The 22,820-nt window shown below is 35.8% G+C and overlaps 1 protein-coding gene across 1 annotated transcript; it reads left to right on the top strand.

The window, feature by feature from the left end:
- The first annotated feature begins 8,439 nt into the window (after nt 1-8,439).
- Nucleotides 8,440-19,167, top strand: LOC110466531 (galactosylgalactosylxylosylprotein 3-beta-glucuronosyltransferase 3-like). The gene is made up of 6 exons (XM_021523085.1): nt 8,440-8,502; nt 11,688-11,829; nt 12,261-12,835; nt 13,892-13,978; nt 14,632-14,838; nt 18,635-19,167. The coding sequence occupies exons 2-6, from the start codon at nt 11,745-11,747 to the stop codon at nt 18,716-18,718; spliced, it is 1,038 nt and encodes a 345-aa protein (XP_021378760.1). The 5' UTR covers nt 8,440-8,502; nt 11,688-11,744; the 3' UTR covers nt 18,719-19,167.
- Nucleotides 19,168-22,820: the final 3,653 nt, after the last annotated feature.

Here is a 22,820-nt window from a genome sequence, read left to right as displayed (position 1 = left end):
ACATCTATCGTTAAAATCACCAGTAATTATAATATTTAGCGGATTTTCGGACTGCATTATTTGGACAGTGTCTGAAAAGTAAGTTAGGAAGTCATTTTTAGTGCGGGCATCCTGGTTAGGAGGACGATAGATTATACTAAATAAGATATTTCCTGTCTGATGAGTTATTTCTAGTACAAGACTTTCAATATTTGGGGATTCTAAGTCTAGCCGACGTTTACATTTAATAGTATTACGGATATATATAGCTACACCTCCACCATGTCTATTTCTGTCGTTTCTGTAAAGTTTAAAGTTTTCTAATTGAAGAATAGAATCTTCAATTTCTGGACATAACCATGTCTCAGATATAGCTATAATGTCATACATAAAGTCATTGCAAAGAACGCTCTCAATTTCATCTAACTTATAAAAACGACTGTTACTTTCATCTGTAGTGGCCAAAATACTTCGTGCATTTATGTGACAGAAAGATAGATAGTTAAGTTTATTTGGACCGGGGTTAGGCTGGACGTCCCCACAAGTGAGGAGAAGAAGGAATAATAGATAGCATATGCAGAGTAAAACACTAACAGAAGCAGGGTGAGTACAGTTATGTAAAGATTTAAAACGTGGTTTGCGCCGTATGTTTTTACTTACGCTTTTCATAAAAGAATAAAAGCTCCAAATGCCAATCGTGTACCGGTATTGCTCGAGACAGATCATTATAAAGAGTACAGGAAAATGGTTAGGACAAAAAGGGAATAGGGGGAAAGTTCAAGATCGAATGATAGATAGGAAGAAATAGGGAAAAGATAAGAAGGCGTATATGAGGCAAGACAGTACATAAGGAACATGCTAACCACTAACAATGCAGTTTGAAATACTACAGTGGAAAAGGTAGATTTAGATACAGTGATGGGGAATTGTTAAAATCCCAAAAATTCATTACTTTACAATGGACATTTATCTATGAGACTGAGGATAAAGACACATGTATCCATACCACAGCACATGAACAAATAGTGCATAAATATATTTACATGGTTATTAACAATTTCTACTTAGTATATATGTTGCCAAACATATCGTAGTTACATTGATAGTAGTATAGGCTATTTACGATACAAATAACAATATATACAAACAAGCATTTAAAGTACATTGTATATTTAAATAATTAAATTGTGTGTAAACGAGCATGCTTTCTATTATTACTTTTATATTTTAACATTTTCTGAACGATGTAAATGTTCACATTTATATTACGTTACAGAAAATGTTAACGCAGCTAGAAAAACAGAGAATAGATGACATTTATTATAATTTTAATAACGGTGGAACATTCTTAAGTCCAACAAAAGTACATCAAATACTGAAATCACAAGGATTTAACTCTCCAGGTTTATACAAGCACTACGATACATTCAAAGTCTTGACGACTACAGTCTGCAAAAACCTGTAAAACGTTCATTTAAGCGTGCACGTGTAGAAGGTGGAGAACCGTTCGAGCAATATGACACCGATTTATTGGACATGACGTCACTTGCCAAACATAACTCAGGTGTGAGATATTTGTTGATGGTCATCGATGTGTTCAGCCGCTTTCTCTGGGTCGAAACCTATTAAAACAAAAACAGCAAAAGAGGTATTAAAAGCCTTTAAGAAAATAGTCGAGAGAGGTAGAATCCCATCATACCGTTTAAGAACATTTTAAGGACATAGGAGTAGGCCTTCCGCTTTTTTAAAGGTAACCATTGTGCTTGTTTCTGTGTAGTATTACAAGGTATACCATTGTGCTTGTTTCTGTGTAGTATTACAAGGTATACCATTGTGCTTGTTTCTGTGTAGTATTACAAGGTATACCATTGTGCTTGTTTCTGTGTAGTATTACAAGGTATACCATTGTGCTTGTTTCTGTGTAGTATTACAAGGTATACCATTGTGCTTGTTTCTGTGTAGTATTACAAGGTATACCATTGTGCTTGTTTCTGTGTAGTATTACAAGGTATACCATTGTGCTTGTTTCTGTGTAGTATTACAAGGTATACCATTGTGCTTGTTTCTGTGTAGTATTACAAGGTATACCATTGTGCTTGTTTCTGTGTAGTATTACAAGGTACACCATTGCGATAATGAGAAGCTGATCGAGAGAGGTTGGTCGTACGACTGGCATGAAATAAAAACACGAACACATTACCGAACTAGTGTGGACATTAAAAGATATTTGGAAAGAAAAACAATTATCCTATGACGATTCTCTGCTTGATTTGTTTATCATGTTTAAAGAGCACATAGGCGTTGATATTTCTTGATAATTCACGATGAAAAATCATATCGAGGAGAAAGCCTATGTTATGTTATGTTATGTAACGTTGAGGGATAACACCAGATTGGGAGGAAACGTCTTTATTTAACAATATGTGGCCTTTCATACTAACAGTAGATGATGTAAAGATAGCGATGACTTACAATGAACTCGTAAGGCCTCATAGGTGTCTAAACACCCTTAACAAAGAGTCGACATTGGGTGTATATATATATATATATGGAGACTACACAAATTGCTCATGGGACTATTAATCGCATAGTCAACGAAAAATCCCTCTGACAAGCATACCACACAGTAGATTGTTGTCTAGGTATTAAGCAACTCTTTCCATCAAGAAGAATGAACATGATATGTAAGAATGGGAGGAGGAATAAAACGAAATTGGAGGGAATAGTTTTACATAGAAATGTGTTACCTTCTTTGGTATATATAGTCTTTTAACAATGTCAGGTAATTAAAATACCTAATCCTATGCACAACATCCACCATACACCCACAGGTCACTACACAAGTCAATCCCCCACCAATCCAAACAACGAGATTAGTACATTGCATATACATCAAACCTAGGATTTCCATCTCTACCTACAGTACTGATACATTATCAGTTCTCTAGCAGAGTCTACACTAAATCCTTCTCAGCCTGTCTGAGACAATTTCTCATTTTCGTCGTACAAGTCCAATCAAATGATTGGAACAATTTCTTTTTTGATTTCATATAATATATAGACTTCAAGAGACCCAGTTCAGTTGACTTTTTTTTTTTATAGAAAGTAACCTACAACATTAATCTGATTTCAAGATGCCTTAAATGATCTAACTCAAATAATAGCTTTCCATAAGTCAAGTGGAATAGTTGCCAGTCTTGTATTGTCTGTATTGCNTTGACACAAAAGTATTTTGACACACTTTTCATATCATATTTTATGCAAAAGTGTACATATTTTAAAATAAAACCTTTAACAGATGTGAAAAAGTTTAAAATTCTCAGCATTTGTAGAACCATTGTAATCAGAAAACGTCAGAAAACAGACTTTTACATAGTATGTGACAGTTTGTTTTATTATTTATTCAGATTTACACCAACGGAAGTCTTTTCAAGTTAAATTTTTAACAGGAATGAGTTAAATTAAAGTGTTTTGTTAAAGAAATTGACACAAAAGTATGATGACAGACATTTTATAACATATTTTTATTCAAAAGTATACCTACTTTCAAATAAAACCTCTGACAGATGTGAGCTAGTTTAAAGTTCACAGCATTTGTAAAACAATTCAATCAAGAAACTTTACAAAAACGGATTTTTACATAGTATGTGAGTTTGTATTAGTATTTATGACGATTTACAACAACGAAAGTCTTTTCAGGTTAACTTATTTACAGGTATGAGTTATATTAAAGTATTTTGTTAACGAAATTGACACAAAAGTATTTTGACACACTTTTCATATCATATTTTATGCAAAAGTGTACATATTTTAAAATAAAACCTTTAACAGATGTGAAAAAGTTTAAAATTCTCAGCATTTGTAGAACCATTGTAATCAGAAAACGTCAGAAAACAGACTTTTACATAGTATGTGACAGTTTGTTTTATTATTTATTCAGATTTACACCAACGGAAGTCTTTTCAAGTTAAATTTTTAACAGGAATGAGTTAAATTAAAGTGTTTTGTTAAAGAAATTGACACAAAAGTATGATGACAGACATTTTATAACATATTTTTATTCAAAAGTATACCTACTTTCAAATAAAACCTCTGACAGATGTGAGCTAGTTTAAAGTTCACAGCATTTGTAAAACAATTCAATCAAGAAACTTTACAAAAACGGATTTTTACATAGTATGTGAGTTTGTATTAGTATTTATGACGATTTACAACAACGAAAGTCTTTTCAGGTTAACTTATTTACAGGTATGAGTTATATTAAAGTATTTTGTTAACGAAATTGACACAAAAGTATTTTGACACACTTTTCATATCATATTTTATGCAAAAGTGTACATATTTTAAAATAAAACCTTTAACAGATGTGAAAAAGTTTAAAATTCTCAGCATTTGTAGAACCATTGTAATCAGAAAACGTCAGAAAACAGACTTTTACATAGTATGTGACAGTTTGTTTTATTATTTATTCAGATTTACACCAACGGAAGTCTTTTCAAGTTAAATTTTTAACAGGAATGAGTTAAATTAAAGTGTTTTGTTAAAGAAATTGACACAAAAGTATGATGACAGACATTTTATAACATATTTTTATTCAAAAGTATACCTACTTTCAAATAAAACCTCTGACAGATGTGAGCTAGTTTAAAGTTCACAGCATTTGTAAAACAATTCAATCAAGAAACTTTACAAAAACGGATTTTTACATAGTATGTGAGTTTGTATTAGTATTTATGACGATTTACAACAACGAAAGTCTTTTCAGGTTAACTTATTTACAGGTATGAGTTATATTAAAGTATTTTGTTAACGAAATTGACACAAAAGTATTTTGACACACTTTTCATATCATATTTTATGCAAAAGTGTACATATTTTAAAATAAAACCTTTAACAGATGTGAAAAAGTTTAAAATTCTCAGCATTTGTAGAACCATTGTAATCAGAAAACGTCAGAAAACAGACTTTTACATAGTATGTGACAGTTTGTTTTATTATTTATTCAGATTTACACCAACGGAAGTCTTTTCAAGTTAAATTTTTAACAGGAATGAGTTAAATTAAAGTGTTTTGTTAAAGAAATTGACACAAAAGTATGATGACAGACATTTTATAACATATTTTTATTCAAAAGTATACCTACTTTCAAATAAAACCTCTGACAGATGTGAGCTAGTTTAAAGTTCACAGCATTTGTAAAACAATTCAATCAAGAAACTTTACAAAAACGGATTTTTACATAGTATGTGAGTTTGTATTAGTATTTATGACGATTTACAACAACGAAAGTCTTTTCAGGTTAACTTATTTACAGGTATGAGTTATATTAAAGTATTTTGTTAACGAAATTGACACAAAAGTATTTTGACACACTTTTCATATCATATTTTATGCAAAAGTGTACATATTTTAAAATAAAACCTTTAACAGATGTGAAAAAGTTTAAAATTCTCAGCATTTGTAGAACCATTGTAATCAGAAAACGTCAGAAAACAGACTTTTACATAGTATGTGACAGTTTGTTTTATTATTTATTCAGATTTACACCAACGGAAGTCTTTTCAAGTTAAATTTTTAACAGGAATGAGTTAAATTAAAGTGTTTTGTTAAAGAAATTGACACAAAAGTATGATGACAGACATTTTATAACATATTTTTATTCAAAAGTATACCTACTTTCAAATAAAACCTCTGACAGATGTGAGCTAGTTTAAAGTTCACAGCATTTGTAAAACAATTCAATCAAGAAACTTTACAAAAACGGATTTTTACATAGTATGTGAGTTTTTATTAGCATTAATGACGATTTACAACAACGAAAGTCTTTTCAGGTTAACTTATTTACAGGTATGAGTTAAATTAAAGTATTTTGTTAACGAAATTGGTACAAAAGTATTTTGACACACTTTTCATATCATATTTTATGCAAAAGTGTACCTATTTTTAAATAAAACCTCTAACAGATGTGAAAAAGTTTAAATTCTCATCATTTGTAGATCATTTTAATCAGAAAACGTCATGAAAACAGGGTTTTACATAGTATGTGACAGTTTGTTTTAGTATTTATGAAGATTTACAACAACGAAAGTAAAAAAACACTCTAACAGACATAGTAAACGGTATTTGTATAACCATTTCAATCAGGAAACGTTACGAAAACAGATTTTTACATAGTATGTGACAGTTTGTGGGCGGCATGTAGCGCTGTCAGACAATCTTGATGGAGCGCAGATGGAATCATAACACGGTCTTTGTAGACTACTACACCATCCTCTGTGTAATGTGATCGCGGAACTGATAGTTCTCACGAAGCGGTTCAGACAGCACTTGGCGGAATTCTGTCATTCCATCTTCAATTATGTTGACTAAACTGGACATATTCTCATCAGTGGTAGTTGCAATGCGAACCCTGTCCCAGATGATGGACTGTAATGTATGGAAGGATGAAGTTGTAGCAAAGTGCACAGTGTCTTCGCTATCATTCTGGTATGTCCCTATGCATCGAATGCCAGCAAGGATGGTATGTCGAACGTCTGAGGGCGATGGTTATATAGTCTCAGATGATACATTCAGTGCCGCATGGGTAATGGCCATGGTAATCGTACAAATGTCGTCTTCTAGAATGTATCTATGGAGGATACGCGGGTCATACGGAATCTGTATCGAAGGTTTTTTTCCTTCATGTTTTGAAGTCGCGTGTTTGATATATCATCCATTGACCGGTCGCCGAATAACTTAAGGAGTGGTTTATGGTCAAATACGATAATGAGCTCCTCACATCCTAGAACGAAGTAACGAGCCTTGTCCAGGGCATCGGCGACAGCTAGGACTCCCCCTCCACTGGAGCATAACGATAGTCAGCACTAGTACTGTGGGTGAAGCGGCTACCAACAAGTGTTATTCTCCAACCTGTCGGGCAACAGAACGGCTCAGTCTTAGGGCAACTACAGTGTTTTTGAAAAAGCCAGAATCCTATCCCGACTTTAGACCAATCTGTGGCAAGGCATTTAGGTTTGGACTTGTCGAAGATCCGTACGCCCTCTTCTATCTCGCTCACAATCACTCGCTTCAATAGAAGGGCGTACCGTTCAGCCATGCTGAAAGCATATGAAACCTGGTTGATAAGCCCAAACCAGGATCGGATGTCGGTGATGATTCTCGGTTGCGTGAAATCTATGATTGGCTGAAGAAACTTTCTGCAAGGTCCTACGTTATCTGGAGTAATTTCAAAGCCTGCAAAGTCGACTGGTTCCTGTCCAAAGATGAACTTCTCATGATTGAGGGTTATGTCGTTCCTACCAAATATGTCCAACCAGTTGCATGTTTGGAAAAAGCTTCCCTCCAAACTGTTGGACCAGAGGAGTGCGTCATCAATGCACTTAGTTTTGTTTGTGACCTCTGCACAAATTTCATCAAACCGTCTAGAGTAGCCATCGCCCGACGCAATGTAACCCTGCGGTGCGGTGCAGTAACGTTATCTTCCTCAGGGGGCGATGAAGGTGGTGAGAGGGACACTATGATGGCCGTTCCATGCATCAAAATCAAACTTTGTTGTTCCGTGTGGCACCGCTGCGAAGGCTTTCGGTATCTCTGATTCCGTGTCCACCTACTTTTCCAGCTACGTGACAATGTCAACCACCTACACCTCGGGTACCACAACATTGCCCATCAGCCACTGCTACTCGGGGATCCACAGGCACCCGAAAAAGACCTGCTTGATATGTCTACCATATAAGTGCCAGAAAAATCCTCAATATAAAGACTATTTAGTCACTTAGTCTCCAGTATTTGACAGAACAGTTTAAACAACTTTAATTATGTAAATGTACTTTCTATTCAGTACTTGTTATAGTGACTTCAGTTTATATAGTTACTTCAGTAGATACATACCAAAGACTTGGAGGAGATGGAGAATAATATAGACATATGTAATACAACATGTGCTTTACTGTATTTCAGATTGTCCCATCATTTGTGACTTACAAATAAAGTGATCAAAATAGACGAGTTCTTATCTAATAACCGTATTCAAATAGACCATGAATCGAGATTAAAAAACATAACAAGATTACCGCAGGGCGGAACAATATACGCCCGTCGAATGCCATATAGTGTTATATACTTTCTTACCTTGCAAAATTCTTTTAAGGGAGACACAACATCATATGATGATTATAATGTATACCACGTTTCAAAGAGATCCGTTGAAAAATGTAGGAGGAGATTGCCGGACAAAAATCAAATCCTGAAATAAATAATGGGCAATAAATTTTGCCAGGAAACACAACAACATATCATGATCTTTTAGCCTACTAATATAAGTTACTAAGAAAAATCTGGCACCGTATTATGTGTCGTGCCATTTCCGTAATTGACTTCTATTTTATGAAAATACTACTGACCGTCATTTGAGCGTTTGAAAGAAACGAAACAGCATGCTAAGCGTTCTGGAAACCCTTACTTTGGATTCTGTATGATCGGTGGCCTATCTGGATCGGAATCTGTCACAAAAGTCGTCTGCGTGTAAGTATTCACACTGGTGTAGATAAAAAAAAGCATACCAACACAGGCTATTTAGTGTAACAGCCCTTCAGACCCGTATATATTCAAACCATATTTAGGAAAGTAACAACGGATAATAGGTCTACTGTACATAAAGTAGAGAAATCTGTCTCATCAGAGAATAACAACAACAAATNCTGCCCATTTCTGCCCGTTCCTGCCCGTTCCTGTAAATCGTCTAACTGCAACAAATAAGAGATGGTACAACGACGGGCCGCCCGATACACCAAAATACACTACCCGTATCACAGTCCGACGTCCGTCACAGAAATTATGAAAGACCTTGAATGGGAATCACTTGAGGAAAGGAGGAGAAACGCGAGACTAGGGCTCCTTTATAAGATCACGCTGTGAGACTTGAAGGATTCAAGTCCCACTTGGCCGCAAAGGAAATATATTCTGAACACTTGTTTTTAACTTAGCACATCGCACAACAAGTGGCAGAATAATCAACTGATTGATGGTGGTCACCAAGTGGTAGAAGTAGAAGACTAACATCATAACATGGGGTTACAGTTTAATACACCGATATCAGAAGTGTTACATTCACGTATCCCGATTGAAATAGTACGTGTGGCGCAGAATGCACAGTTTCGGAGAATAAAAACAGTGTATTAAGAATATTATGACCCTCTTACATCCGTCCACTGAATTACATAACATATCTTAAAAACTACATGTGAGTTGACATTGTTTTAGAAAGAAATAGCGCAAACTTGCAAAAGTCAGCATTTTAGTTTCGGTCAGGTATGTCTAGAGCTGGACCCATCAATCTACATGTGCCAGATTTTCCTGAGGTCGGCCTCGGTCCAGATCTGTGCCTGTCGTTTTCTTAACAGGTTCAACCGGTTCAACTGTTTCAACCGGATACAGGAATGTACCCTTATGATTTTAGTCTTACGTTTAGTTTCTAATGTAACAAACTTGCTTTTGTAGCGGAACTGGACTAGGTTGATCGTCGGCGACCAGATAGCTCAATTGGTACTAGAGCGTCCATCTAGAGTTTCCTCTCCTGTAACACTTTAATACCAACATGAATGTTATTACAAAATGTAAATTTAAAATAGATTTTTGTAACTATGAAATTAAAATACGAAGTAACTTTGTTTCCTAAAATTTGCAACATCAAAGTGTCTTTAATTTAGACATCAGTGTGGTGTAAACAATTTTCCTGAAACAACCTGAGCGTCAACTATTTCTGGCTTCTTTTGATAAGCATGTGTTATGTGAGGTGAGAGAAAAAGAGTTTATGGCCTAAAAGAAATATATATCTTCTGGCAGGTAATTTTCATATATAGAATGAGCTGCTACCTAAATGTCAGTGTATAATTATATGACTTAACGACTTCCCACCCTTCGTAATACACATGTTTTTCTTGTCGTATTTTCGTGTCGTCATTTCCGTATTGCGTATTGGGCATTCCATTAGCATCGTGTAAATTATAGTAACACTGGGTAAATAATAGTACACATGCTTGATGATGATATGTCAACACCAGATATCGAGACTTAACTTGGAAATGTGTAATCTCACGTACTTCAGAATTAAAGCTTATGATACAAAGACATTAAGTAACTCACAGGAAAACACTGACATACGATCAGACGACTTTAAGAAGGTCGCATATGAGTCGCATGGAATGCAGACTGATCTGTTTTGTTTACCGACATCACCAGTAGTTCACAGCTCTTGGTCGCTACGACTTTTGTTGTCGAGCGAGTTACGCTCTGTCAGATAAATCGGTTCACAAATGCAATTAAAATAATAATACTGTGAAAATAGTGGTTTGTAAAATATCAAGATCCCTATATAATGCAAGAGCATGTTTGTGCAGGTAATAACGGCATACCATGCGATAGCCTATGGTTACATATATATACCTGTTAATATACCATGCGTAAGTGGGCTATGGAATGATGTCCAAAGTGTACATGATTGAAAGTAATTTTGTTCCATAAAAGAACAGTAAATTGACAATAAAATATAGTAATTTAATTATTTCCGTGTTTTTGGTATAGTAAAGAAAATCAGTGTCATTGTATAAATTCTATCCCTCTGCAAAAAGTTCCGATTTTTTTCAAGTTAGACAACTCTCATCAGGATCAAAATTATTGTAAAATTTAAAATAAATGAATTATAAAGACTTTGTGTGTATTTGGTTCAATTTTTCACTCTTATTGTATTAAACTATGTGTCCTGTTTGCTTTTAGCTTGTATTTAGTCACTTTTATCCATACAATTTCAATAAAAAACGCTTTTTGTAACATGTTGTAGATATTTTATGATAAATAAAATATGTGTAGGGTTGATTAGCAAAGTTTCTTTTCATTATTTTATTGTTGTAATAGTTTTGAACAATGCCACATGCTCAAAAAATGTGAAAGTGTTGAATTTGACAAAAAATTAATTTTTCAGTATTTTTTACAAAAAAAATCCCCAGTTTATCTGAATGCTTGGATTTTTTGATTTTTTTTAAAACATCTCTACATAGAGACATGACCATTATGTGAAACTTTCATTGAATTCTGCTGGCTAACTGCGAAAGGGTGGAGCCTCCTTAATGTTATTTTCCAACAGGTTCCTCTAATGATTCTCTTCACTGGTGTTAGTGTTTTATAATTGTTCTGGTTGATATATGAATTGCCCTTTGTCAGTGTATATTACTTCCTATTCATTCCAAATCACAGTACAGAAGATTAAAAGGATCAACAAAAAGTTTCATTATCATGTCTATGCAGTAATGATGGTTCACTTAATTACATTACGTCAATATACATAAGCATCATAAGACAATGTATGATAAATCTTATTAAAACAACATTCTAATACTAAAATATGAACAAACCCAGTTGGAGGTCATGTTCAGGTGACCTTTCAGCTGACCAATCAAGTTATATCACTGTTAGCAAAATGGTGCCAGTGCTTTTATGGTCCTATGATGGTATGCATTAATATAAATTGATCTGTACATGTATATGTGTTTTTTTCAATTACCAAGAAAATTATTATAAAAAAAATACACAAAGAGGTATAAAGCACCTTTCGGATATGACCTTCTGTATTACAACTCACTATTTTACAGGGTTAAATCTTAATGTGGTTTTTATGGATGTAACCATTATATAGATTCAAATTTTCATTTAAGCGCCATTGTTGACCCGGTTATTTGAGAAGCTGTTAGGATGCCTCAGTGGTGACAAGAATGGTACTGATGACACAAGGCAGACTTTTATGTCTGTACTCCCTCCTCATCTTTCTGGGACTTGCCTGGTTTATCTCCACCTTTGGTAAGTCACATGTTGTAAAGCGAATGACAAAGAAAACTTACCTTGTATAACTGGAGAAATAAAGCATTGTTATTTCTAAAAGTTTTAGACAAAAATAATTGCTGTGGAAAGTAAATATTTCAATGTGATGGAACTGATATTAATTCTTTTGTTGTAAGGTTTTTCAATCACTCTCTGATAGAAAATGTTTTACAAGCATATGTGATATATATATATGTGTGAATAACTCGAATATTATATTCTAACATTTATTCTGAAATGAAGCATTTTTTTTTTTTACAAAATCATGTACTAACAGTCGCCAGTGTAAACAGTATATCTTTACAATGTAGTTAATGTTAAAACCCTTTCTTGAATAAAAGAAATGTTTTGTTTTGTTTAAATATGAAGTACTTTAAGTACCAGCTAGTCTTTGTATTTCCTGTTTACAGAGTATTTTTGTTCAAATGATGAATTGCTTGAGTTGAGGGAGAGGCAGCTAGATACATACAAACAGCAAGTGACAGAGAAGAACAGGGAGATAGAAAATATACAGAGTAAGCTACAGGATAATGAGGAGAAAGTACAGAGATTGTCTCATCTCATAAACATGAAAACCTGTAAGCCTGTGGCAGGGGACAACAGTGACCCATCCCTGCCTACCCTGTATCTCATCACACCCACATACACACGCCTGGAGCAGAAGGCAGACCTCACTCGGCTGTCACACACTCTTCTGCATGTGAGAAACCTTCACTGGATTGTTGTTGAAGATTCCGAGGTGAAAACAAGTCTGGTTACATCCTTTCTAGCGAACTGTGGAGTTCAGAACACACATTTAAATAGTTTGACACCTAAACAGGTCAAATTGAAATCTAGTGACCCACAGTGGCTAAAACCAAGAGGTGTATTACAGAGAAATGCTGGACTGACCTGGATCAGAACAGCCCTAAATCCAGCGAAGGACAAAGGAGTAGTGTACTTCGCTGATGATGATAACACTTACAGTCTGGAGCTCTTTGAGGAGGTAAGATTACACTTTATGATAACACTTACAGTCTGGAGCTCTTGGAGTAGGTAAGATTACACTTTATGATGACACTTACAGTCTGGAGCTCTTTGAGGAGGTAAGATTACACTTTATGATAACACTTACAGTCTGGAGCTCTTTGAGGAGGTAAGATTACACTTTATGATAACACTTACAGTCTGGAGATGTTTGAGGAGGTAAGATTACACTTTATGATGACACTTACAGTCTGGAGATGTTTGAGGAGGTAAGATTACACTTTACGATGACATATTTACAGTCTGGAGATGTTTGAGGAAGTAAGATTTCACTTTATGATGACAGTTACAGTCTGGAGATGTTTGAGGAAGTAAGATTACACTTAACGATGACATATTTACAGTCTGGAGATGTTTGAGGAGGTAAGATTTCACTTTATGATGACAGTTACAGTCTGGAGATGTTTGAGGAGGCAAGATTACACGGAGATGTTTGAGGAGGTAAGATTTCACTTTATGATGACAGTTACAGTCTGGAGATGTTTGAGGAAGTAAGATTACACGCAGATGTTTGAGGAGGTAAGATTACACTTTATGATGACACTTCCAGTCTGGAGATGTTTGAGGAGGTAAGATTACACTTTACTATGACACTTACAGTCTGGAGATGTTTGAGGAGGCAAGATTACACGGAGATGTTTGAGGAGGTAAGATTACACTTTATGATGACAGTTACAGTCTGGAGATTGTTTGTAGTCAGAATAATTGTGGGTAGATATTATGGAGTTTTCAGCAGAGTGACTCATGATTTCAAGCCTATCTCCCTGCTAGAAGCTAACAAGTATTGTAGTCAGAATAATTGTGGGTAGATATTATGGAGTTTTCAGCAGAGTGACTCACGATTTCAAGCCCATCTTCTTACTAGCAGCTAACAAGCTTGTAAATCTTAGGTAACTTGTAAGATCTCATACAGAACATATTTGTTTGATTTTTTTTTATTGAAGTGAATAAAGGCAAAGCTTAAAAAAATGATATTAAATGCATATCTATAAAGGTATCTATTTTTTAATGACAGATGCGTCAGACACAGAAGGTGTCAGTGTGGCCTGTAGGACTAGTAGGGGGCCTGCGATATGAGAGCCCTGTGGTACAGAGTGGAAGTGTAAGTACATCAGCACCTTCACATTTGTCTATAAGCCTTGACTGGCCAAACTGTTGATATGTCAAAGTGTGCTAGTATATTTAGCTATAAGTACATGTATCATTTCTGACATAGCAAGAATAGGATGTTGTTGGACTTGATTGCATAACTTTACGACAGATTTTCCTGGAAGTTACAATTTATGTTGTATGTTGATTATCACATTAGCACATTTTTCCAGTCATCTAAGACCCTCTGGTAAACAGGCCCAAGTTGCTAAAAGTTGGTCAACCAGGCCAGTGATTGGTGAAAAACTCAAATGGTTGCCAATAAGAAGCTAGGACATTCAGAGTGAAATATATCCACAAAATAGATACCATTTTATTTGTCTCAACTAAACTATAACAGTTAAATGATATTGTTGTATTCATATTTGAAAATTTTCCTTAACCACTGGTTAACTGTAATCAACCTTTGAGTAACCTGGGTCTGAAAGTCACCTTATATGTCCATTTCCTTTATTCAAACATCTCAAGTTACAATATGTCTTAAATTTGGCAGGTGATCTGTAATTCTGTACTACAAGATATTTTCTAAGGTTTATTGATAATTTTCGGTCAAAGAAAGTATCATGAGAATGTCTTTATTCTGACATGAGTTGCTTCCTCTTGCAGGTGGTAGGCTGGCATACCTTCTGGAAGCCTGAGAGAACATTCGCCCTAGATATGGCAGGGTTTGCAGTGAATCTGACCATCATATTCAGTCATTCCAATGCAGTGTTTTCCAACAATGTGCCAAGAGGTTACCTGGAGAACTCTTTATTACTAGACTTAGCTGTGAAACTCAAGGACTTGGAACCGAGAGCAGATGGTTGTACTAAGGTACTGTAGAGATCCTATACCTAGAACAAGTGGTTGTACTAAGGTACTGTGGAGTTCCTATACCTAGAATAGATGGTTATACTAAGGTCTGTAGAGATCCTATACCTAGAACAGGTGGTTGTACTAAGGTACTGTAGAGATCCTATACCTAGAACAGGTGGTTGTACTAAGGTACTGTAGAGATCCTATACCTAGAACAGATTATTGTACTAAGGTACTGTAGAGATCCTATACCTAGAACATATGGTTGTACTAAGGTACTGTAGAGATCCTATACATAGAACAGGTGGTTGTACTAAGGTACTGTAGAGATCCTATACATAGAAAAGGTGGTTGTACTAAGGTACTGTAGAGATCCTATCCCTAGAACAGGTGGTTGTACTAAGGTACTGTAGAGATCCTATACCTGGAACAGGTGGTTGTACTAAGGTACTGTAGAGATGCTATACCTAGAACAGATGGTTGTACTAAGGTACTGTAGAGATCCTTTACCTAGAATAGTTGGTTGTACTAAGGAACTGTAGAGATCCTATACCTAGAACAGGTGGTTGGACTAAGGTACTGTAGAGATCCTATACCTAGAACAGGAGGTTGTACTAAGGTACTGTAGAGATGCTATACCTAGAACAGGTGGTTGTACTAAGGTACCGTAGAGATCCTATACCTAGAACAGATGGTTGTATTTAGGTACTGTAGAGATCCTATACCTTGAACAGTTGGTTGTATTAAGGTACTGTAGAGATCCTATACCTAGAACAGGAGGTTGTACTAAGGTACTGTAGAGATCCTATACCTGGAACAGGAGGTTGTACTAAGGTACTGTAGAGATGCTATACCTAGAACAGGTGGTTGTACTAAGGTACTGCAGAGATCCTATACCTAGAACAGGTGGTTGTACTTAGGTACTGTAGAGATCCTTTACCTAGAACAGGTGAACTGTAGAGATCCTGTACCTAGAACAGGTGGTTGTACTTAGGTACTGTAGAGATCCTTTACCTAGAACAGGTGGTTGGACTAAGGTACTGTAGAGATCATATACCTAGAACTGATCGTTGTACTAAAGTACTGTAGAGATCCTATACCTAGAAAAGATGGTTTGACTAAGGTACTGTAGAGAACCTATACCTAGAACAGATGGTTGTACTAAGGTACTGTAGAGATCCTATACCTGGAACAGGTGGTTGTACTAAGGTACTGTAGAGATGCTATACCTAGAACAGGTGGTTGTACTAAGGTACTGCAGAGATCCTATACCTAGAACAGGTGGTTGTACTAAGGCACTGTAGAGATCCTATACCTGGAACAGGTGGTTGTACTAAGGGACTGTAGAGATCCTTTACCTAGAATAGTTGGTTGTACTAAGGAACTGTAGAGATCCTATACCTAGAACAGATGGTTTGACTAAGGTACTGTAGAGAACCTATACCTAGAACAGATGGTTGTACTAAGGAACTGTAGAGATCCTATACCTAGAACAGGTGGTTGGACTAAGGTACTGTAGAGATCCTTTACCTAGAACAGGTGAACTGTAGAGATCCTGTACCTAGAACAGGCGGTTGTACTAAGGTACTGTAGAGATCCTTTACCTAGAACAGGTGAACTGTAGAGATCCTGTACCTAGAACAGGCGGTTGTACTAAGGTACTGTAGAGATCCTTTACCTAGAACAGGGGGTTGTACTAAGGTACTGTAGAGTTCCTATACCTAGAACAGGTGGTTGTACTAAGGTTCTGTAGAGATCCTATACCTAGAACAGATGGTTGTACTAAGGTACTGTAGAGATCCTATACATAGAACAGGTGGTTGTACTAAGGTACTGTAGAGATCCTATATATAGAACAGGTGGTTGTACTAAGGTACCGTAGAGATCCTATACCTAGAACAGGTGGTTGTATTTAGGTATTGTAGAGATCCTATACCTAGAACAGGTGGTTGTATTTAGGTATTGTAGAGATCCTATACCTAGAACAGGTGGTTGTATTTAGGTATTGTAGAGATCCTATACCTAGAACAGGTGGTTGTATTTAGGTATTGTAGAGATCCTATACCTAGAACAGGTGGTTGTATTAAGGTACTGTAGAGATCCTATACCTAGAACAGGAGGTTGTACTAAGGTACTGTAGAGATGCTATACCTAGAACAGATGGTTGTACTAAGGTACTGTAGAGATCCTATACCTGGAACAGGAGGTTGTACTAAGGTACTGTAGAGATCCTATACCTGGAACAGGAGGTTGTACTAAGGTACTGTAGAGATGCTATACCTAGAACAGGTGGTTGTACTAAGGTACTGCAGAGATCCTATACCTAGAACAGGTGGTTGTACTAATGTACCGTAGAGATCCTATACCTAGAACAGATGGTTGTATTAAGGGACTGTAGAGATCCTATACCTAGAACAGGTGGTTGTACTTAGGTACTGTAGAGTTCCTATACCTAGAACAGGTGGTTGTACTAAGGGACTGTAGAGATCCTTTACCTAGAATAGTTGGTTGTACTAAGGAACTGTAGAGATCCTATACCTAGAACAGATGGTTGTACTAAGGTACTGTAGAGATCCTTTACCTAGAACAGGTGAACTGTAGAGATCCTGTACCTAGAACAGGTGGTTGTACTAAGGTACTGTAGAGATCCTATACCTGGAACAGGAGGTTGTACTAAGGTACTGTAGAGATCCTATACCTAGAGCAGGTGGTTGTACTAAGGTACTGTAGAGATCCTATACCTAGAACAGATGGTTGTACTTAGGTACTGTAGAGATCCTTTACCTAGAACAGGTGAACTGTAGAGATCCTGTACCTAGAACAGGCGGTTGTACTAAGGTACTGTAGAGATCCTTTACCTAGAACAGGTGGTTGGACTAAGGTACTGTAGAGATCCTATACCTAGAACTGATGGTTGTACTAAAGTACTGTAGAGATCCTATACCTAGAACAGGTGGTTGGACTAAGGTACTGTAGAGATCCTTTACCTAGAACAGGTGAACTGTAGAGATCCTGTACCTAGAACAGGCGGTTGTACTAAGGTACTGTAGAGATCCTTTACCTAGAACAGGGGGTTGTACTAAGGTACTGTAGAGATCCTATACCTAGAACATATAGTTGTACTAAGGTACTGTAGAGATCCTATACATAGAACAGGTGGTTGTACTAAGGTACTGTAGAGATGCTATACCTAGAACAGGTGGTTGTACTAAGGTACTGCAGAGATCCTATACCTAGAACAGGAGGTTGTACTAAGGTACTGTAGAGATCCTATACCTGGAACAGGAGGTTGTACTAAGGTACTGTAGAGATCCTATACCTGGAACAGGTGGTTGTACTAAGGTACTGTAGAGATCCTTTACCTAGAATAGTTGGTTGTACTAAGGAACTGTAGAGATCCTATACCTAGAACAGATGGTTGGACTAAGGTACTGTAGAGATCCTTTACCTAGAACAGGTGGTTGTACTAAGGTACTGTAGATATCCTATACCTAGAACAGGTGGTTGTACTAATGTACCGTAGAGATCCTATACCTAGAACAGATGGTTGTATTAAGGAACTGTAGAGATCCTATACCTAGAACAGGTGGTTGTACTAATGTACCGTAGAGATCCTATACCTAGAACAGATGGTTGTATTAAGGTACTGTAGAGATCCTATACCTAGAACAGGTGGTTGTACGAAGATACTGTAGAGATCCTATACCTAGAACAGGTGGTTGTATTAAGGTACTCTAGTGATCCTATACCTAGAACAGATGGTTGTACTACGGTATATTTTTGTAAACATATTTTCATTTGATGCTGTTTTCAGGTGCTTGTCTGGCATACCCGAACAGAGAAGACGAAGACAAAAAATGAAAAAATAACACCTAGTGATATCAACATAGAGGTTTGACATTCATGAAAACTGATTCTGTTATTTGTGGCATTTTATGATATTACAATATATGTTACTTCTTACATTATGACAACTGATGATGTTATTTGTAACAACTGGTGATGTTAACCATGACAACTGGTGATGTCATCTGTATACATGGCAACTGGTGATGTCATCTGTACACCTGGCAACTGGTGATGTTGACAATCCCATGACAGTGAATGTTGTTATCTGTGATAACGGGTGTTATTATACCTTCTGTTAAAATCTCGTAATCTGATTGGTTGAGATGTGAACATTTTCAATGTTACTTGCTCGTTTTACAAAGATAAAGAAGACAGGGTGACATTCCAAAAATTGTTACATGCGCCAAACATATGCGTGCATGGTTCGTCCGAGTGCCAGGGTGTTATCAAATCACATTCATGGTTGGTTCATTCGACAACTGTTGAGATGAAGTCTTGGTTTATGTCAAATCAACACAAGGACCTTTAAAAATGGTGAAGTGGTGAAACACCTAAACATGACACTTGGTATAATAAAATAAAAATCACATTCATGAGAGGGCAATATTGCATATTATCACCCCTCGGAAAGCAGTGTTGACCTCAGCTTCGCCTTGGTCAACAATGCTTCCTTGGGGTGAAAATATGCAATATCGCCCCCTCTCATGAATGTGATATTTATATAATGTTATCTGTGACAATGGGTGATGTTATTCATGACAACCGGCAGTGTTAAGTAATGAAATATTACAATACATTCCAAGCTAACGGTTGCACTCAGTGTCAAGTGTTTTCCTTTGATGTTTTACATGGTTGAAATTCTACGCATAACCCAGATCAGCTGAGGAGTCAGCTGCAAGCACTGTCAGATCTCATGTACCATGTACTTGCCCAACTTTCTGTCCAGTTGAAAAACTTGTTTTTATGGTTTGTTGAAAATTGTTAAATTGCTCAATTATTTATAAAACATCATTTTGTAATTATGTAGTACATAAAGTTTGGTAATATTGACCTTATTCATTTACTGTACACATACTTATTTTAGTAGTAAGAATGTGTTTGCAATTTTTGTGAGGACTCTATAGCACTAAACTATGTCAACTTTTAAATATATAAAGTATTCCTGCTTGTTTTAAATATCTACAGTACTACCTAACCATGCTGCATATACAGTTGGGCTGTCACAATAAACGGGCATATATTGTATCATATGGCAGTATAGAAATGAAGCATCGCTGTATTGCAATATTTATGAGAATTTTAATTTTTATGTATCCAACAGGTGTTTTAACTTTGTGGATTCCTGTACAATCTAACAGATATGCCAATAGACATACACAGGCTTTTACTAGTGGTGGGAAACCATTGAGATTTCATAATTGATGATAAAACATTTTCAATTTCTGCGATCATATGATATATGGTCCAGTTTTATATCATACTGACCACAATATCTTTCTAAATTGAGCCCCTTTTTCCTATGACAATATATTGGGGTATGTATCTCAATACATTTCCTTCTGTAATATATCATGACATACTCCAGGCATATTGTGACACTCCTAATGTACAATGTTACATGTGAGGCAGTCTGAAGATGTTTAAGTTTTGAGGGTTATAATAACGACATGTGATTGTTGGTGTTGGCTTCAATGCTTCAAGTACTGGTCTACTTAAAGTACCTGGGGTACGGCTCTTATTGAAAATAAAGATTTTTAATCTTTCAAATAATGTTATTCCATTTTGAACATATTTCCTGCTTATATTGACACAGACATTGTTAATGTGTTGACCAAAATGGCCAACTAACCTGTATCATTGCAGTATGACATGATGCTAATACTTTGTCACCATTATAGTAAAATATTTATATCAATGTCCAGCTAATCAAAACAGTAAAGAAAGCCTTTATGGCCACAATGGTCATCTTCTACTTAATCAGTTCTCATAATCCAGTCCCCAGTATATATATATATATATCTGAAAATAATATAATGTTGAATTACGCATTTTATTTTATATAGAGAGAACAATCATCATTCAAACATTTAGGTGATTACAAATTTAAGTCCTATTATGTTGACCATGCATGGCCTCTGGTCCTATTGGCTGTCACAGTGACATTTCCAATTTCTCCTCTCTTATTGGCCGTATCACTTCAATTACTTTTCTCTATCCTGTATGATTTCAATCTCTTGTTGAGAATGACATTGAGATTCTATAGCAATAGTATACATGATACCGGTGTATTCCTATCTGATCAGTCAAAAATCAGTCCACATATATAGAAGGACTAGGATTACCAGTGGATGTTTTCATTTTTTTCAAGTTAAATCCTTCAGATTATGACAAGATTTTGGTGCAATATGGATATCCCTTTTGTGGATCTGGATTAGAATGGACCTCTAGTCTACCTTATTAGGTTAACTTGAATCCAATGGGCAAAACTCAGGCCAAACTGTACGTTTCCAATTATGATCGATTACTGCCAACAACTTCAGGATATTAAAAAATATCAGTTCCCTGAACATTGATGTATAATGGCAATATTCAGGTCAAGTTTGAACAAAAGTGGAATATTTGCTGGTGATATTTTGCATGATGGCTTAATTTTAAGATAGCAGAATCTGTGAAAATTGAATAAGGATATTTTCCATCTACGTACCTATGGGTTTTCACAACTTTGATGTGTATTTGTATTTATGTAAATCTCCACAACAAGTTTGAAGATGACTTAAATCATTGTCAAGACATTGTTATTCCTGTTAATGTAAAAGTTTTCATAAAGTTTGGTGTATATGGTTGTGTTGTTTTATTGTCTAGCTGGGCCTGATACACAGGTACACAGATTTTATTCTGACTGTAGGACTGTACAAAGGTAAATAGAATCTGTTTGGTGACGTTACATCCTCAGTTCTGACTGGTTAGTGCTTAGGTACTAATGTTATAACTTTGGAACATTCGAGCATACCACAATGGGAACATGAATTTGCTTGTTATCATAATAACCATTAGATGAGCGTTACCTAATTCTAGTCATTGATTTTGTTCATTGTTATAGATATTTATCCACATGTGCTAATGGAATCTCATTATATATATAAGCTACCAAATGTACTGTAATTTAGAGTGAAAACTATTCCATAATAACTGTGATTTTTATGAAAACATCAGTGATATCACAGTTCTCACTTACTTCTAAATCAATGTACATGTAAAACAATTGTACGTGTTCCATTGTGTTAATAGGAAAGGGAGACGACTCCTGGAATATCAGTCCATTTTAAAAAGGTTACACTGCATATGCAGTTACCTCCCTAGAAAAGTTTTCATCCAATTTCATTATTACATTCATCAGATAAGACTAAGACAATGACTTGTACTAGCTGCTGTATCATATAATCCTGTAGGAGGTTCCTGATCACAGTCAATTGTCCGTCCGTCACTGATCAGGATGCAATGAGCTTTTATCTCTCTTATTCTGTGGCTTAATCAAACTTCAGACATCAGATTTACTCCCCAACATTGTTCCTTAGCTTGAAATTCCCAGCAGGTAAAAAAGAATTAGCTGAAAATCGTATGTTTATGTAACTAAGACCTAAGTGTCCCTGTGTCTTTATTCTGCCAGATGTATATAGACATCATGACGTGATCAGTTTTCCAGATTCATTTAACTTGGTTATATCCTTTTCTTGAGTCAATCTAATGTTAGTTTTTGACATTTTTGGTATTTTTATTAATATTCAAGAGCAAACAATCTATCACAGTGAAATACTTGCCAGTAGATATAAACCTATTTACCTTGGTATGTACACCTGATCTGTTTCATTTGTAATGTAAGAAAATGCATTGTAACTTTTAAAGTGGCATCTATAAAAAGTATTTGAGTTTAGCTCTGTGGCTTCAAAAGTGTACATGCTGGACCAACCAGCTTCAGACCATAGTGTCATCTTAGGTACCTCATTCCAATCCATGCATCCACTCTCATCAACGTTTTACACTCAGCTGTGTGTTACTTGTACGTACATGTGTTGTATCTTAAAAAGTTAAAGTCTGTGACTATCTTAAAACTTACACCATAGTCATAGATACATCTAAACGATTTCTTTTCC

This window comes from Mizuhopecten yessoensis, unplaced genomic scaffold (genome assembly GCF_002113885.1).
Source record: "Mizuhopecten yessoensis strain PY_sf001 unplaced genomic scaffold, ASM211388v2 scaffold11135, whole genome shotgun sequence".
In the NCBI taxonomy this organism is placed as follows: Eukaryota; Metazoa; Mollusca; class Bivalvia; order Pectinida; family Pectinidae; genus Mizuhopecten; species Mizuhopecten yessoensis.
Note: the sequence above shows the minus strand (reverse complement) of the source record. Positions and strands in the feature narration are given on the sequence as shown.

Excerpts from the sequence above, each read along its gene's own strand:
- LOC110466531 (XM_021523085.1), top strand. The coding sequence starts at position 11,745 with ATGGTACTGATGACACAAGGCAGACTTTTATGTCTGTACTCCCTCCTC. Across the intron at positions 11,830-12,260 it reads CTGGTTTATCTCCACCTTTG|AGTATTTTTGTTCAAATGAT; the intron begins GTAAGTCACATG and ends TCCTGTTTACAG. Across the intron at positions 12,836-13,891 it reads GTCTGGAGCTCTTTGAGGAG|ATGCGTCAGACACAGAAGGT; the intron begins GTAAGATTACAC and ends TTTTAATGACAG.